Source organism: Dunckerocampus dactyliophorus, chromosome 16 (genome assembly GCF_027744805.1).
Source record: "Dunckerocampus dactyliophorus isolate RoL2022-P2 chromosome 16, RoL_Ddac_1.1, whole genome shotgun sequence".
NCBI classification, from domain to species: domain Eukaryota; kingdom Metazoa; phylum Chordata; class Actinopteri; order Syngnathiformes; family Syngnathidae; genus Dunckerocampus; species Dunckerocampus dactyliophorus.
In genome coordinates, this window is record NC_072834.1 from 19,215,225 (window position 1) to 19,232,288 (window position 17,064).

Here is a 17,064-nt window from a genome sequence, read left to right on the forward strand (position 1 = left end):
TTTGTGCTCAACTTCCTGTCTAAAGTAGGGGGTGTTCACATTAAATGTTGGTGTCCATCCACATAATGATGACATTATAAAAGTCAGCAAAATTTCTAAAGATCACCTAATGTTGAAATGGCCAAAAATGTTCTTTGATAAAAATAGTCCTTGATCATTTTTGTGCATCCCGTCACAATGAACATGCATACCGGATCTCATGTCAATCGGACGCACAGGTGGCGATTGCTTTCTGACTATCCAGGCAGCGCAACTGAGCTGGTTTTGGCTCTTCTTTTAAAGTCTCCCTTTCCTACAATGTCTTTAGGTCGTTTTTACAGACGAGGAGAGGTCTTCTGGCTGTCTGACCGGTGTTCTCAACGGTGTCGCTGTCTCGACATCGACAATGAGGTTCTTTGCCAGGAGTCTCCATGTGGGCAGCTGGAGACCTGCGAGCATCAGGAGGGGGGCTTCTACTGCCAACCTACTCGCACCAGCACTTGCGTGGTGTTCGGAGACCCACATTATCACACCTTTGACGGCCTGCTCTACCACTTTCAAGGCACCTGCACCTACTTGCTGGCTCGACCTTGCTGGGAAGTAGCAGGGCTGCCTTTCTTCAGTGTAGAGGCCAAAAATGAGGACCGTGGCGTGGCTGATGTCTCCTGGCTTAGAGATGTAACCGTGGAGGTGTACAGCCACAGAGTTACATTGCCCAAAGGAAATCTGGGAACTGTTCAGGTGAGCCTCTGATTCCTCATGAGCTGACTCAACTGGACTTCCTGGAGTCAACAACAAGGCAAAATCCAGTAGACCTAGATGACTGAGAATCTTCACTTTTGTCTTCTCTGTAGGTGGATGGTTTGGTGAAGACTTTACCGGTCCAGCTTCAGCTTGGTGCAATCAGAGTCTACCAGTCCGGGTTGGCAGTTGCTCTGGAGACAGACTTCGGACTCCTCATAACCTACGATGGCCAGCACTACGCCTCCATATCCCTACCTAGCTCCTACTTCAACAACACCTGCGGCCTTTGTGGCAACTACAACGATGACCCCGCAGATGATCCCGTTCTTCCTGACGGCACCCTGGCGGAAAGCGTGGCGGAGCTCGGGGGAGGCTGGCGGGCGCAGGACGCCGACTGGCGGTGTACAGATGGTTGTGTGGATAACTGTACCGTGTGCGACCCGCTAACGGAAGCGTTCTACTTCACCTCCGACTACTGTGGACTGATCAACAAAACAGATGGACCCTTCAGGGATTGCAGAGCCGTGGTGGACCCTACCGCCTTTGTGTTTAGTTGTGTCTACGACATGTGTAGCAACAAGGACAACATCACCACACTGTGCCAGGCCGTCCAGGCTTATGCTCTAGCCTGTCAGGCCTTGGGTGTCACCATCCAACCCTGGAGGTCTCACACCTTCTGCAGTGAGTTTCACTTTAAATCTCCGGAGACATATTTTCTTTTCTAAAATGACCCAATTTCCTTTCTCTTGCTCAGCTCTGACATGTCCACCATTCAGCCACTACCAAGTGTGCACCAGCGCCTGTCCAGCCTCCTGCTCGGACGTCACCGCCCCCTTGTACTGCGCCCACCCTTGCACCGAGGGCTGCCAGTGCGATCCAGGCTACGTCCTCAGCGGCAGCCATTGTGTGCAGCGCGATGATTGTGGCTGTGAGCGCAACGGCCTCTATTATCCTCTTAATGACACTTTTTGGTCCGGGGCCGAATGCAGCCTCCGTTGTACCTGCGGCATCGCAGGCGAAGTCTCTTGCTTCAACGACTCTTGCAAGGAGGGCGAGGTGTGTGGGGCGGAGGTGGGCAAGTTGGGTTGCTACCCTCGCAGGGAGGGGGTGTGTTCAATGGCTCAGAACGCTGTGACATCATCCTTTGACGGCGCCTTCCTGCTGTTCCCAGATGACAGCTCCTACTACCTGCTGAGGCTGTGCGGCGCTGCGCCAGCTAACGGCTCAATGGTGGAGGTGAAGATAGGCAGACGGCTGGTCAACAAAGGCCCTGCTTGGAAAAGACCTGTGGTAGTTACAGTTGCTAGCCTGGAGGTTCAGGTGGGAGGGATGGATTTGGAAGCGGTCAAGGTTAGTATTCCTTAGCCTGGTGGTACGGTACAGTTCAGTTCGAATTGGTAAATCTTGTTTGGTAAATCAGTTTCCATCGCACCTTAGTATTTGGCGAGGTGGATTCAACAACAAAAATAAACGCGACACGCCACCCTATCACAAGTGAACCATCCTACTGCGACGGCTACACCAAAAAAGCATAGAAACCGAAACGAAACTCAACGACAAATGTACTGAACTGAACCGAACTGTGCCGCTGAGGTACTTCTACGCCTGATTAGTATCTCACTATGAATCTTGTTTGTGTCCAAGGTCAATGGTGAACTGATCTCCCTTCCTTACATCCATCCTTTGGAGACCGTAGCCATCTACAGAGCGCCAGGTAACGCCACCGTGGTGGAGTCCCACGGTAGCCTCCGTGTCCTCTATACGCAGCAGGGATTCATCAACATCTCCCTCTCCACCATATTTTACAACATCACTTGCGGCCTGTGCGGCGTCTTTAACAGCGACGCCAAAGACGACTTCCGCCTCCCAAACGGACTCTTGGCTGAGTCTGCCGAGCAGTTCGTGGAGGGCTGGCGCTCCTCCATTGCCGACGACATCACGTGTAATGGCGACTGCGACGACTTGTACCGGACGTGCACGGACCTGCGCCTCTACCAGAGCGCATGGCTGTGCGGCAACATCAACGACCCGGGGAACAGCTCTTTTCTGGCGTGTCACGCGGCCGTCAACCCGTCGCCGTTTTTCCGGAACTGCTTGTACAACATGTGCGTGAAGGATGGGAACCGCTCTGCGCTGTGCTCCTCGCTGCACACCTACGCCACTGCCTGCCAGAACGCTCAGGTCGTTGTCGCTTCCTGGAGGATGTCCACCAACTGCCGTAAGTAGGGGGTGGTTAATAAGTCCCATATTGTGCTATTTTTCCACAACCCGCTGTGTTGTGTGTGTGTGTCTGTGTGTGTAGCTTTAATGCTAATGAGTTGTTTGTCTCAGACAGAGTGCGTGTCTCCAGGAAGCGATATTGTGTATCTACTTTTTACATATACAGTAAGTAGGGGTGTCACGAGACACACAACTCTGGAGACAAGATTATGCATGACATTGGGTCCACAAGAACGAGACAAGATGAGATTTTAGCATTAATTTTAAGAAAAGTACAATCAAAAAATATGACTGGGCAACAAGACTTTTTTTTAAAAACAAAATAAACAGTGTTTGAAAAAGTGTTTGTCCCTTCCTGATTTCTTATTATTTTGCATGTTTGTCACACTTAAATGTTTCAGATCATCAAACAATTTTAAATATTAGTTAATGACAACACAACTGAACACAAAATGCAGTTTTTAAATGAAACTTTTTATTATTAAGGGATTTTAAAAAATCCAAACCTGCATGGCCCTGTGTGAAAAAGTGATTTCCCCTTTAACCTAATAACTGGTTGGGTCACCCTTAGCAGCATCATTGCAGAATTGTTGTCATTCAGCCACATTGGAGGGTTTTCCAGCATGAAGAGCCTTTTTAAGGTCATGCCACAGCATCTCAATAGGATTCAGGTCAGGACTTTGACTAGGCCACTCCAAAGTCTTCATTTGTTTTTCTTCAGCCATTCAGAGGTGGACTTGCTGGTGTGTTTTGGATCATCGTCCTGCTGCAGAACCGAAGTTGGTTTCCGCTTGAGGTCACAAACAGATGACTAGGCATTCTCCTTCAGGATTTTTTGGTTGACAGCAGAATTCATGGTTCCATTTATCACAGCAAGTCTTCCAGGTCCTGAAGCAGCAAAACATCCCCAGACCATCACACTACCACCATACTATTTCACTGTTGCTATGACGGTCTTTTTCTGAAATTCGGCGTTACTTTTTCGCCAGATGTAATGGGACACACACCTTCCAAAAAGTTAACTTTCATCTCGTCAGAACACAGAGTATTTTCCCAAAGGTCTTGGCAATCATCAAGATGTTTTCTGGCAAAATTTAGATAAGCCTCAATGTTTCTTTTGTTCAGCAGTGGTTTTCATCTTGGAACTCTGCCATGCAGGCTGTTTTTGCCCAGTGTCTTTCTTATGGTGGAGTCATAAACACTGACCTTAACTGTGGCAAGTGAGGCCTGCAGTTTTGTGGATGTTGTTGTGGGGTCCTTTGTGACCTCTTGGATGAGTCATTGATGCACTCTTGGGATAATTTTGGTTGGCTGGCCTCTCCTGGGAAGGTTCACCACTGTTCACCATGTTTTCGCCATTTGTGTGTAATATCTCTCACTGTGGTTCGCGGGAGTCCCAAAGCTTTAGAAATGGCTTTATAACCTTTTCCACACTGATAGAGCTCAATTAATCTGAGTTAATTTATGTTTTAATGGGGGAGGCAATCACTTTTTCACACAGGGCCATGTAGTTTTTGATTTTTTTCTCCCTTAATAATAAAAAAATAATTTAAAATTTTAATTTGTTTGATGATCTGAAACATTTAAGTATGACAAACACCAAAAAATAAATAAATCAGGAAGGAGGCAAACACTTTTTCACACCACCGTATATACAGTATACATTCTTTATACATGGTTATACATTTAAACACAAATCTTTGTGTTTTTATGAATTACTAATATCAACATTTTAACTTTTTCTAGTTATTATGCCTTTTTGCACTATTTTCCACTTTTGCTGTGTTTTTGTTTATTTTATTTCAGCAGTGAGCCACATTCCATAACACAAGATAGCGACAATGTTGCTACATTGTCAGCACGGACCTTCTGTGTATGAGGTGTGTCATGAAGCAGATGATCCCCGGTGCTTGAAATTTGGCGCTGAGCCAAATGCAATGAGCGTCAATTAAGGGTACAGACTAGGGATGTCCGACATTAGCTTTTTTGCCGATATCCGACGTGCCGATATTGTCCAACTTTCAATTTCCGATACCGATATCAACAGAGGTATGTGTAAGATAACATATCTCTGTTGTGAAGCTAATTAGCTTCAATTAGCAATTAGCTTCTTAACGTGGCTGTAAACAACAGGAGTAGTCTACCTAACAAACATGTATACGAGTGAAATTACACCCAATATCATATGAAAAAGCAGCATTTTCACGGACGTCCCCACAGACTCTCCTAATCGAGTACATACACAGTGTCAGATTTTACCGTCGCTTACTTCCAGGAATTGTAACATTCCTACTAGTGAGGATAACATAGAAATGGATGGATGGAAGGATCTAGCATAGCTAGTTTGCTATTAGCAAACTGTTGTTTACATGCTTGAGAGGCAGTTTGAAGAGGTCATTTGCTTGCCGGAAAATACGGGAGCCCGTAGGCCTATATAAAGAAGTTTATTATCACCTTTCATTATAGGGAAAAATCCCAATACCGATATTGACCAATATTACATCTTTATGCAAATATCGGGCCGATTCGGACATCTCCGGTGCAGACAAGTCCAAACATTTATGTGGGTTGATCTGACAAATCTTAAGTAAAATTGATCAAATGTAGTATTACTACAGCTTATGCTTGGACAACAACAAGTAGCAAGCAGCTGTTTAACTCCAATGGAAAAAACTGCCACACGTCGCTCACTGACGTTGACGCTGGAAACACCGAGGCAGGTTGGATTGCAAGGTGCGCATAAAGCACTTAATGTGCACTTCCAATAATGTCTTGCACACTGCCACATCCGTATTACTGTATTATCATTCATAGTAGCCATGCCATAGCGTATTGATTGGCTTCTGGCTGCCCTGTTCTCACGATACAGCTTTTCTGATGAGATCTCGTGAGATTAAAACGTACATGATTAAAACGTGGCACTCCTAACAGTAATCCTTAGCCGCGTCGCGCTTTGAATTTCGCGGTTTCACTCTATCATGGTTTTTAAAAAATATAGGATTTAATAAATCATTGCTGTCAAAGTCAAACATTATGCATATTTAAGCAAATTGTATGTATTTTCTGCCTAAATTAAGCATTTTCAAGCATTAAATGGCTAAATGAACTAAAATACAACTATAAGACATTCATGTTGTGATGATATGTAGAATTCTACACTTGTCACTAGGTGTCAGTAACATTACTGGACACACACATCAGGAAGTAAAAAAGGAACTTTCCCAATGCTAACATGTCTGAGTTTATATTAATGTCGACTATATTGCGTAATAGGAGTGTAATGGTGACTATAGGGGTGCTATTTCATCGTCATCTTAATGTTAAAAGCTGTATTCCGTATCAGGTTTTCAATACTCTTAACTATGAAAATATTTAATTTATAAATAAGGAATCCTACTTTGCTGAAATTCACTCATCACGGTCTCGTCTGGAACCAACTGACCACGATAAATGGTTGTCTAACGTGATAGATGCCATGTATCACTAAAATCAATGTAACATTAAGGAGTGGGAAAAGAGGACACAAATGTTAGCAACACTAGCATAGCTATGTGACGCTAAAGTGCTAACATCACAGTCACATTTTAACAGCAACATCATGCTAGGTTAGCCTATTCCCCCGAAGAACAACACAACGATCAGACTTACAGCTTCCTCGTCTGTAGCTGACTGTGGGATAGCCGGCAGAGGCACAGGCTTTGTTTTAAGATGTGTAGTGAAGCCTGCTCTTTTGTTGTTTTTTAAGTGGACGTATACAAAGGGTGGGCTCCCCTTGCTAGGGATGGGTCAGAGGTGATATCATGTCCATTCAAAAGCGAGCGTGTCAGCGCCGCTTCTCTGAAAAGCACAGCAAACAAATGAGGGAGATGTTTGCTCATAAACAGACTTAAGGGACACAGATTACTGTCAGAACATCATTAAAATGTCCACTTTTGCATAACAGGGGATGTTTAATACACCGTGCTTGTCCCTCAGCCTTCCCACAACAACCGTCCGTTTCTTCCAGCACTACCGTGTCCAGACAACAGCCATTTTGACGAGTGCACCAGCGCCTGCCCACTGACCTGCTCCAGCTTGGATGAACCTGAGGAGCCATGCCCTCTGCCTTGCCGCGAGGGCTGCCGTTGCGAGGACGGCTTCGCCCTGCTGGACGGCCTGTGCGTGGCCCGCGGCGAGTGCGGCTGCGTCAGCCACGGCCGCCAGCTGGCCACCAACCACACTTTTTGGACCGACCGGGAGTGCCAGGAGCGCTGCTACTGTAACGGTTCCGACAACAGCTTGTACTGTCTGCCGGCACCGTGCCGCCCTGAGGAGTACTGCCAAGAGGAGGATGGCCTGTACTACTGTCAGCCCCGCACCGAGGCCCTGTGTGTAGCAGCTGGTTATGGACACTTCCTGCCGTTTGGTGGCCTTCCATTTGAGCTGCAGAGCTCTTGTAGCCTCATTATGGCCACCAGCAACTGTGAGAGAGGGAGCGGGGACCATGCCGCCATGACTGGAAGCTTGCCTCATTTTAAACTGGCAGCTCTTAATGAGGAGAGGGACACGGGACAGACTGTTTGGGTGAGAGGCTTTGTCCTGGAGGTCTATGACTTCAAGATTGAGGTGACTCGAAGCTACAAGAACACCGCCATGGTGAGTAAACAACAATCTAAACATAATTTTGTTGATTTGTGTAATTGTTAACAACTTCAATTAAATTGTTTTTATCCATAATAAGTAGGGATGTAAATCTTGTGGTAAACGATTCGATACGCATCTAGAAACACGGGTTAAGGTACGATTCAAAAGAACGACTCGATACAGTCTACAAACAATACGAAGCGATTCTTTACGATTCAACGGTCAATGAATCTTACATTATAAAATAAAGAAGCCAATTCTATGAAAGTGTCTTAAAGTACTTCCAAATGTGCAAAAGAGCACATCATATCCCCAAGCATGGTGCAAGGCAGGGGTCCCCAACCATCGAAACAATGATAATGATATCAATGGTATTAAGCACAATGATTTAAAAAAAAACACTTTAAAATAAAAAAAAATAAAATTATATTATATATTATATTATATATTTGTAAATAAGTACATCAACGTTTATGTCAAGGGATATCCATTTTGGAAATATGGGACATTATTTTATTTAAAAAATAATAATGTCAGGTTTACTATCAATAAAACCTCAGACTGTACACAAAAGAAGGCTGAGTCAGAGTATATTTTATGAGCTGGCTAGCCAGGGAGATCATTGAGACACCAACCACCGGAGGGTCGGTGATGTACAAGGAGTCTCTCTCTGTTCTTCCTGTAGCGAGCTCTTTTATTCATGACGGTAGGGTAGGACGAGCTTGCATACAAAGAAAAACAGGATATGAATCATGAACCCACAGCCTGTCTGTTGCAACAGACAGGCTGGGCCGGAAGATAACAACAAGCTTGGAAGGGGTTATGAGTCAAATACACACACTCAACATATTTTCAAGCAGCACCAAAGCACATAAATCCTACATTTCCCTCCTGTTGTGGGTATTTGAATACATCAGACAAATGCCTTCTCTCCTCAAGAGGTTTGGGCAGTCATCTTCATAATCCCCACCGCAGGACTGCGGCCACACGAAGGGGGCGAAAAAATCCCCTCACGCAGCGATAACTAGTTTGCGTGAGAAGACAAAAAATTCCCCCATTCCCTCCCTTCTGGCATGGGACGAGAGCAGCTTCATGCCGTGTGGACGCTGGGAATACAACCCAAACATAGTCACATTCAGGTGCAATTTGTACAGGCTGGAACTCTTTTAATGACATTTTCTGCGACTTAAGGCCGCCGGAAAACGTGTGATGTGGCTACCGGTGTCCATTCATGTCCTTACACCATATTGTCCTCTTCGCCTTCACTGTCCTGGTCCACCAGATGATAGCGCGCCTCGAAAGCCTCCAGTACCACATTTATGCGTGTGTCCATGATAGCAAACAGACGCGATATCACCAACTTACAGCAACAAGACAAAAACAGCAACAATACACAACCAACAGCCAGGGACATGATGAGCGCAATGAAGGGGTTTTTCCAATTGCCAAATGTGTCTTGGAACCACTGCAATACTGGATTAGGGGTCACACCCTCCTGTCTATACATGTTTTCCCTATAGGTTCGGAACCAGGACAGGAGCTGAGTTATGCTGCCGTTTTCTGCGGTATGCATTGGAATGACCGTACAGCATTCTCCTGTATCCTGGATAAATTTGCATAGACCTCCCTTTTCAGCCAATAGGAGGTCCAGAGCCAAATGGTTTTGAAGGGCCATAACGGAGGTGGCGTGCAATTGTTCCGCGACTTGAGAATGCATTAGTTCTGTGAAATTATACAACAACACAATCTTATAATTTAGATAATATATGAACCCTGTATTCTTATAAGTCATGATGGGGAGTACAGCAGAAATGAGGGGAAGGTGGGACGCAGCTGCTTTTCCCTCATCTATGAGCATGGCATCATATGGAATGCCTCGTGGCATTCCTATGGCATCAAAGTACACTCCCCCGTCCGTAAGAGATGTTTTCAGATCAGCCAACGTGCTCCTTCTCTTTCTGCGGGTGTTCTCAGTCACGTTGGTGATCATGTCAGTGTTGTTTTCTAATATTATAGTGGTTGACTCTTGTACCACCGTGACCATAGCACAAACTCCGATCCATTTGCTTGTTAGTTTGCCATATAGTGCCGCACCTCCACAATACCACCAGAGCCTGGTGCGGATGTGGTGAGTCGGATCGTCTTGGCTGTCTTTGGGCACTGTGGTGTTGCATAGGACAGTCACATTACCTATTTCCTTGCAAGGGGATGTGGAACAGTTCGAGCGGGAGAAGCATGTGAAACTAGCATTCTTGTCTGGGATGACAAAGGTGGGGGGAATATCTCGGTGGGACCGAAGCGGATACTTCCTGGAGAGATTTGTGCAGCTGCCAGTCTTCTCCCCGTTAGTGGACATGTTCCATGCACATGCCGCGTCCACAATGGGTTGTACTAAAAAGAGCGACAGCTTGGGTTTCAGGCACACTATACAGTTCCTTTTCATAGACTTAGCAATTCAGAGAACGCTCTCCAAATAAGTGTTCTCGATCACTTTGATGCCAGTCTCTTGCTTCAGGAAGTCTTCCAACTGTTCCCCTTGTACGTGTGTCTTTACTCCCTCTGCCACATAGGGCTGTCCATTTCGCATGACTGTTACCACGGCTGTCTTGGTCGTCTTTATGTCTGGCCGTTCAGGGTTGTCATTCTTATTTGTTTCTGACGGTGGGGTGTAACACACCTGTATAGGTACTCTGGGGTGGGCATGCGCGTTTGTCCATGCCCACAAAGTCAGCCGTGAGCAGTTGTTTGAGTCCTTTCCTGGGAGCACGCTCATTTGTTCAAAGCGGAAAGTCAGGTTTGGCCCTCCCTTAGTGATGCTCACCTTCTGTCTCCACTGCTTCGCTGTAGTCGACACGGACATGGTCTGCCAATAAACACCACTCTCGGACGTGATGTAATTATTCCACTGCTCCCATGTTTTTTCGCTGTCTGCCGACATCAGGTAGAACCAGTAACCTTTCCAATCTGCCATCTTTGTTACCTGGGTGGTCGTCCACTGTTGCACCGATTGGTTTGGACCACCATTCTTTCTCGTGCCCCCTTGTATTCTTTGTCGGCTCACAGGTCGTATTGTGGTGTGGCGTGACGTCAGAATGGATTGAAACTGCGTCAAAGGTATGGTTATCGTTTGGGCTTGTGCCATGGAGGTCAAATTGATTTGCGTCCCTGTCTGCTGTAGCCACTGCTGCTGGGTTTGGCCATAGCTTGTGGTGAAGTCCCCGGGGTTACTGTTTCCCAACAGGATCACGATGAGCAGGACCATCTGCATCCTGCAACTGTAGTACCTTTTTGCACTGGCTTTGGTGGATCCAAGTGGCGCGTTCAGCAACCTTGCAGGCAGTTGGTGTGGTTAACAGGACAGTGAAGGGGCCGTCCCACCTTGGGCTTGACCAGTTCTTTCTCTTGATGACCTTTATCAGCACCTGGTCTCCCGGTCTCAGCAATGTCTGTTGAGGGAGAAGAGAAGCACTTGGCAGATCATTTGCTCTTCGTACCTCTTTTTGTTGGAACAGCTTACACAACCATTCAGTCATTGGATCTAGCATTCCTTGTTTGTCCTGTATGGGATGCCCTTCCCACAACGGGAGGTGGAATGGGCGTCCCATCACAGCCTCGAATGGCGTAATGCCTGTACTTGCAGGTGTTATACGCATGTACATGGTGACCAGATATAAGCATTCAGGCCATGTCCGGCCTGTATCTTCCATAGTTTTTTTTAGGCGCGCTTTTACTGTGCCGTTTGTCCTTTCGACCAGGCCTGCGCTCTGTGGATGATATCCACAGTGGTGTTTGAGCACGATGCCGAGATGTTGGCTCATCAGCTTTACAATGTCATTCACAAAGTGGGTCCCATTATCACTCCACAGTATGTGAGGTATGCCATGATTTGGTACGATATGTTTGCATATTGCCTTGGCAACTGTTAGGGCATTTGGATGTTTTGTTGGTACCAATTCGACCCACTTGGTGAAGGAGTCGACCAGAACCAAACAGTACTTATACTGCCCAGAAGGGGTCAACTCAATGTAATCCATGTGCATAATTTCAAACGGATATGTGCCCGTTGGTGTTTTTCCTCTCAGAGGACGCAGATTCCCTTGAGGATTGTGTTTGGCACAGATTAGGCAAGATCTACAAAAAAATTTTAAAATAGGTAGTAAGGCCTTTGGGTATATGAAATGATTGTTGTACTAGTGATATCATCCCTCCTGTTGAGACATGGCACTGCCCATGGCTCAATTTAGCCACTGCTTGGAACATATTACGAGGGATACACGGTTTGCCATTAACCACCCAAAGGCCTGAGGACGTTTGCACGGCCCCATCGGTTTGCCAATTCGCCAATTCATGGGAAGAGGCCGCTGTTTGCATATCGTGCATAATCTGTGAAGGTATGGGAGGATCTGGGGAGGTGTCAAGGATGTGCATGGTATGATAAGGACCCTGAGCTGCCTTTATGGCAGCCTCGTCAGCACGGGCATTCCCCAGTGACACTGGGTCTTTCCCGGAAGTGTGGGCTTTACATTTTACAACGGCAATGCGTGATGGCAGAAGGACCACTCGGAGTAGTTCTGTGAGTAACTCTGCGTTTTGCACTGGTTTGCCCGTAGAGGACACCATCCTGCGTCGTTGCCATTGTGCTGCAAAAACGTGGAGGGTGCCCCAGGCATATTGGCTGTCCGTGTAGATGGTTACTGGCCTATCCGCAAAAAACTTGCAAGCTTCACAAAGCGCTTTCAATTCAGCTGCCTGGGCAGACCAATTACCCGGCAACCGTCCAGCAACTAGCGTTTTGGAGGCTGATACCACAGCAAAACCTGTGTGGGTAGTACCATCTGGCGCCTTTTGGGAGGAACCATCTACGTAGACAACGTCACCGTCTGACAACGGTACATCGACCAAATCTGCACGTGGCTTACAGCTTTCCTGAATTCTGTCTGGGCAACAATGGGGGTCCCCGTCTTGTGGAGTGGGAATCAATGAGGCTGGATTTAAGGTATTGCATCTTATGATGGTGAGATGCGGTTGGGACAAGAGGGTGGCTGTTATACTCAAGTGTCGGGCCGGGGAAAGAAAGCCCATTTTCGTTTGTGTTAACAGTACGTCAACCTCATGGGGGACACACAGTGTTAGTGGATGAAATAGCACGAGCTGGGCCGTGGCATGCACCGCTAGAGCAGCTGTGCATACCGCCTGGACACACGGAGGCAGAGCGGAGGCCACCGGGTCTAGCTTTTTTGAAAAATACCCTACAGGTCTATCTTTGTCACCATATTTTTGGGTCAAGACTGACGTCATAAACCCGCTCTTACAGTCTACAGTTTGTTTGAAAGGTTTGTCATAATCTGGCAATGCGAGGACCCCTGACGACACTATGGCGTCTTTGATCTGTCGAAAGGCCTCCTCTGCCTCCCCCGTCCAAGTCAGCCGCGCAGACAACTCCATTTCCTCTTTGTATATGAGGCCCAACAATGGCTGTGTTATATGTGCGTAATCTAAGATCCAGGACCGACAATAGTTCGCTAAGCCCAAAAAGGCCATCATCTGGCGTTTTGTATTTGGCTTGGGAGCTTCTAGCACAGCCTTCTTCCTGTCATCAGTTAGTTGTTGTAGGTGAACCCGAACCAACCGCGGGACTCAGGGTGCAGCGGAATGGAGAAGAAGGCGTTGCTCAAATCCACTACCGTGAAATACTTTTGGGTGGGGTTCAGATCATTCAACAGAGTATGCGGATCTGGCACATTTGGCGCCCGCGTCTTGACCACCTGATTTATTGCTCGAAGATCATGCACAAGCCGCCAAGCGGAAGTATCAGCCTTCCGAACTGGAAAGATGGGGGTGTTACACGGCGTTGCATCATCTTCGATCAATATTCCAGCTTCAATCATGTTTTGTATAACAGGCCGAATACCTTCTACTGCGTCAGGTTTCAGTGGGTATTGTCGCAACCGAGGCTGGTGGCCGGTTTTCCCTTCAATCCTCACTGGCGTGGCAGTCGTGAGAAGCCCCACATCCGTCTTTGAGACCGACCAAAACCACTGAGGAACGTTTGGGAAATCCTGCGCTGTGAGAGTTTGCGCCAGCACATGTCATTTCGCCAAATGTATGGAGGGAGTGGCCACTGTGGTCCAGCGGGCCGGTAATACTGTCACCTTACCGTACCCGGACACTTCAGCGTCAAAGGTGCCATCATCCCTCTCGGTCCACTGTGTTCGGCCGGGGAACGTCACCTCCCGGGCAAACACAGCGACGTCTTTCCAGTGACCCCAGGCTGGCTTCATCAAAGACACATGTGGTGCCCTGTTGTCCAGCAGTGTATAAGCTGCTGGGGACAAGTCTACAAGGGCATGTGAGAAGCCTTTCTCGGATGCCATTACATACTTCGTATGTACAGACTGCGGGCCCAGCTGGTCGAATGCTAGCTTCCACTGGGCGGGGGGTGGGGAGTCACGTCTGAACATCAACGTGACATGCAGGGGCCAGTCAGTTTGTGGTTTCCCCTTTGGGCACAATCGCTGCGCGGTGTCAGTCAATGTCTGTCGTATGGAGCGCGGTCCAGTCGGTGTCAAGTCAAGTGAATAAAAGGTAGCTGGTGCACCATGCCCCTTCATTACGCACACCTGGGGTTTCTCTGGAACTAATTTACCTTGTTGGTGTATCAGGCTCAGCCCCAACTTGGCCATGAGATCCCGTCCCATCAGATTGGTAGGACAATCGGGGGCCATGATGACCGTTGTGGTCACCACCGCTCCATCCTCGTCCTCCATTTCAATTGGCCTTGAATAGGCGCGCAGATGTGGCTTTCCCCCTGCACCCACCATTACCACGGTCTTTTGGCTTTTTCTTAAACCATTTATTGGCTTGTTTATCACTGTTTTATCTGCTCCGGAATCGCAAAGGAACTTAACAGGCATGCGTTCGGGACCCACTAACAATGTACGGTATGGTCTATCATTATCCCGCGGATCGAAGTCTTGTAGGTTGAGGACAGACAGGTCAAAGATGTCCACTTCCTGTGTGTCTGTGTTGTCATCCTCATAATATACATGATCTCTCTGTCTGTCCTCTTCCTGGCGTCATTGTGGTGATTGTGGTCTTGGTTTTCTGGGTTCCTTGCATTCCCGATAGAAAGGACCTGTGCGTCCACAATTGTAACATGCATCGTGTTCTGTGGCTTCACGTCGCGGTCTGTTCCGCCCTTTTTGCTGCGACCTACGGTTATGGTCACGCCCCTGATAGCATACCTGTTCCTGCCCGGTTGACAGTGTTGCTACCATAGTGGCGAGAGTTTTAAGCTCTTGTCTTTTGTCCACTCCAGCAATTGTTGTCTGGTCATAGTTCGGTGGGCTACATTATGTTTTTGTATAAAAGATCGAATATGTGGGGACAGGCCATTCATGAGCCACTGCCGGAAGTTCGCCTGGTACGGGCTGTCTTCTCGTGGGTCATAGGGGAATCCGCTGTGATGTCCGAAGACTTTCTCGAGTCTCACAGCATAATCGTGTATTTTTTCGTCCTCCCCTTGGGTGCACGCCTGTATTTCAGCAAAACTTGGCACCTTGCGGTAGGCCTGCGTCACCCGTTCCAGCACTTGTTCGATCGTAGCCCGCAGAATTGGGTTGTCATAGGCAATGGGCGGTCCTTCCGGAGTTCATCCAGTGAAGTCCGCCCTTACCCGACCCCAACGGTGACCCAAACTGGTGCGGAAAGCGTTTTCCACTTCCACACCATTCAGGTTGAAGGAGTGGCATAAGTCACGAAAATTGACACACCATTGTATGGGGTCTCCTTCTACGTCTCCTAGCCCTTTACATGCGTCTGCGCATTCAGTTTGAGTCCACGGGCGGTGTACCAGCATGGTTGGGTCGGCATCCCCATCCACGCCATGGCGTGGATTGGCCACTGCGATCATGGGGAAAACACCTGTGGGCGCTGCTGCCCAGGTCGATTGTGTTGTGTAAGTGTGATATTGTTGTTCTTCAGTCTTTCCTCGTGACCGAGTCATGGGAGGCGAAAAATGTTGGGGGTACGGGGGTGGGTTCTGCTGTTCTTCTCTAGCCTGCAGGCTAGTATGCAAAACCCCCCCCGGTGCCTTGCGGGTGTGGTGGGGCTCCTTCCTGTTGTTGTTGCTGTTACAATCTTCTCTGCTCCGGAGCTGTGGCTACAGTTTCTTCATCTGGCTTAATCTTTACTGCAGCTGTGATGTTTGCTTCTTCTTTCTTCTTCCTCTTTTCTTCCACTTGCTTTTGCCTTTTCTTACACTCCTTATCCCACAAGGCGAGGACACGCACCTGATCATCACCGTTTTTCAACTTCCCCTTTGCTCTTTCTGCATTTATTTCACGCTTCACCCTAGCGATTTCCGATGTTGTTTTGAACGTTGGTTCAAAACTATACTTCGTCACCCAGGTTTTCAGATAACAACAACTTCCCGGGTGCGTCTGCTTCATAAACACAACGTCCGGGTGGTTTTCTAGTTATTTGCTCTGTGCTTTGCCCATGCTTTATTTTTTCGACGAATATTATACAATGACTCCTTTTTCCGAGCGCCACCACACTTCCTTTAGTGATGTCTTGTGGACAGTTTATGGAATTTACTTAATAGATGTTCAGTACTTCGAACGCGGTATCAGTACATCGCTACCGTAACACCATTACTTCGGCGTTAATCTACCTTCCTACTGTTTCCCCACAACGAAAACGCTTCCTTACCTTCTCAGTGCACAGTCCTGGTTCATTTGGGACCCGTCACCAACGGTCTGGGGTGTTCGCGAGACCAAGGGGTGGCCCCCGCTCCAGGAGAGGAAACGAGTCACGTCCGAAGTCGGTCCGTTGATCTCACGTTGTCCCAGACGGAGGATATGAGGGTCCCGGGTTTCGGCACCAGAGAAATATGTCAGGTTTACTATCAATAAAACCTCAGACTGTACACAAAAGAAGGCTGAGTCAGAGTATATTTTATGAGCTGGCTAGCCAGGGAGATCATTGAGACACCAACCACCGGAGGGTCGCTGATGTACAAGGAGTCTCTCTCTGTTCTTCCTGTAGCGAGCTCTTTTATTCATGACGGGAAGGGTAGGATGAGCTTGCCTGTCTGTTGCAACAGACAGGCTGGGCCGGAAGATAACAACAAGCTTGGAAGGGGTTATGAGTCAAATACACACACTCAACATATTTTCAAGCAGCACCAAAGCACATAAATCCTACAAATAAACAGTTAGAAATCCCCCAGTTTTTGCATGTTTAATGCCAGCGGCGACTTTACGGTCCTTGAATGCAACATCATCTTTCTCTCACGCTGCACAGATAGACTACTATACTGTATTTTTCCCCTTTTTCTTTCACCTCTTATTTGTTGCCAAATGCTGATCTATGTGGGAATGCATAAAGGTAAGTAAGATTTGATGAGCTTATTGCGTGCTAATGTACATATTTGTGCAGTGCACCTCTCTCTAAAACAAAGTCCATGTTCGTACCGGTGGATTGTTAATTTGAGGT

The 17,064-nt window shown here is 47.4% G+C and overlaps 2 protein-coding genes across 2 annotated transcripts in view; one reads left to right on the forward strand and one right to left on the reverse strand.

Annotated features, from left to right (window-relative positions):
• The window catches only part of tecta (tectorin alpha), a 77,406-nt gene that overhangs the window by 36,058 nt on the left and 24,284 nt on the right, over positions 1–17,064 (forward strand). The window contains exons 14-18 of the mRNA XM_054755789.1: positions 308–720; positions 834–1,404; positions 1,478–2,073; positions 2,368–2,941; positions 6,950–7,578. Coding sequence (XP_054611764.1) covers positions 308–720; positions 834–1,404; positions 1,478–2,073; positions 2,368–2,941; positions 6,950–7,578 — 2,783 coding nt within the window. The remainder of the gene's footprint in view (positions 1–307; positions 721–833; positions 1,405–1,477; positions 2,074–2,367; positions 2,942–6,949; positions 7,579–17,064) is intronic.
• Positions 8,176–16,614, reverse strand: LOC129168921 (syncytin-A-like). Its single transcript, XM_054754759.1, has 2 exons — positions 16,279–16,614; positions 8,176–11,012 (listed from the first exon to the last, which is right to left on the reverse strand). The coding sequence occupies exon 2, from the start codon at positions 10,007–10,009 to the stop codon at positions 8,804–8,806; it is 1,206 nt and encodes a 401-aa protein (XP_054610734.1). The 5' UTR covers positions 10,010–11,012; positions 16,279–16,614; the 3' UTR covers positions 8,176–8,803.

Coding starts and splice junctions, on each gene's coding strand:
- LOC129168921 (XM_054754759.1), bottom strand. CDS start 10,009: ATGAAAAGGAACTGTATAGTGTGCCTGAAACCCAAGCTGTCGCTCTTT.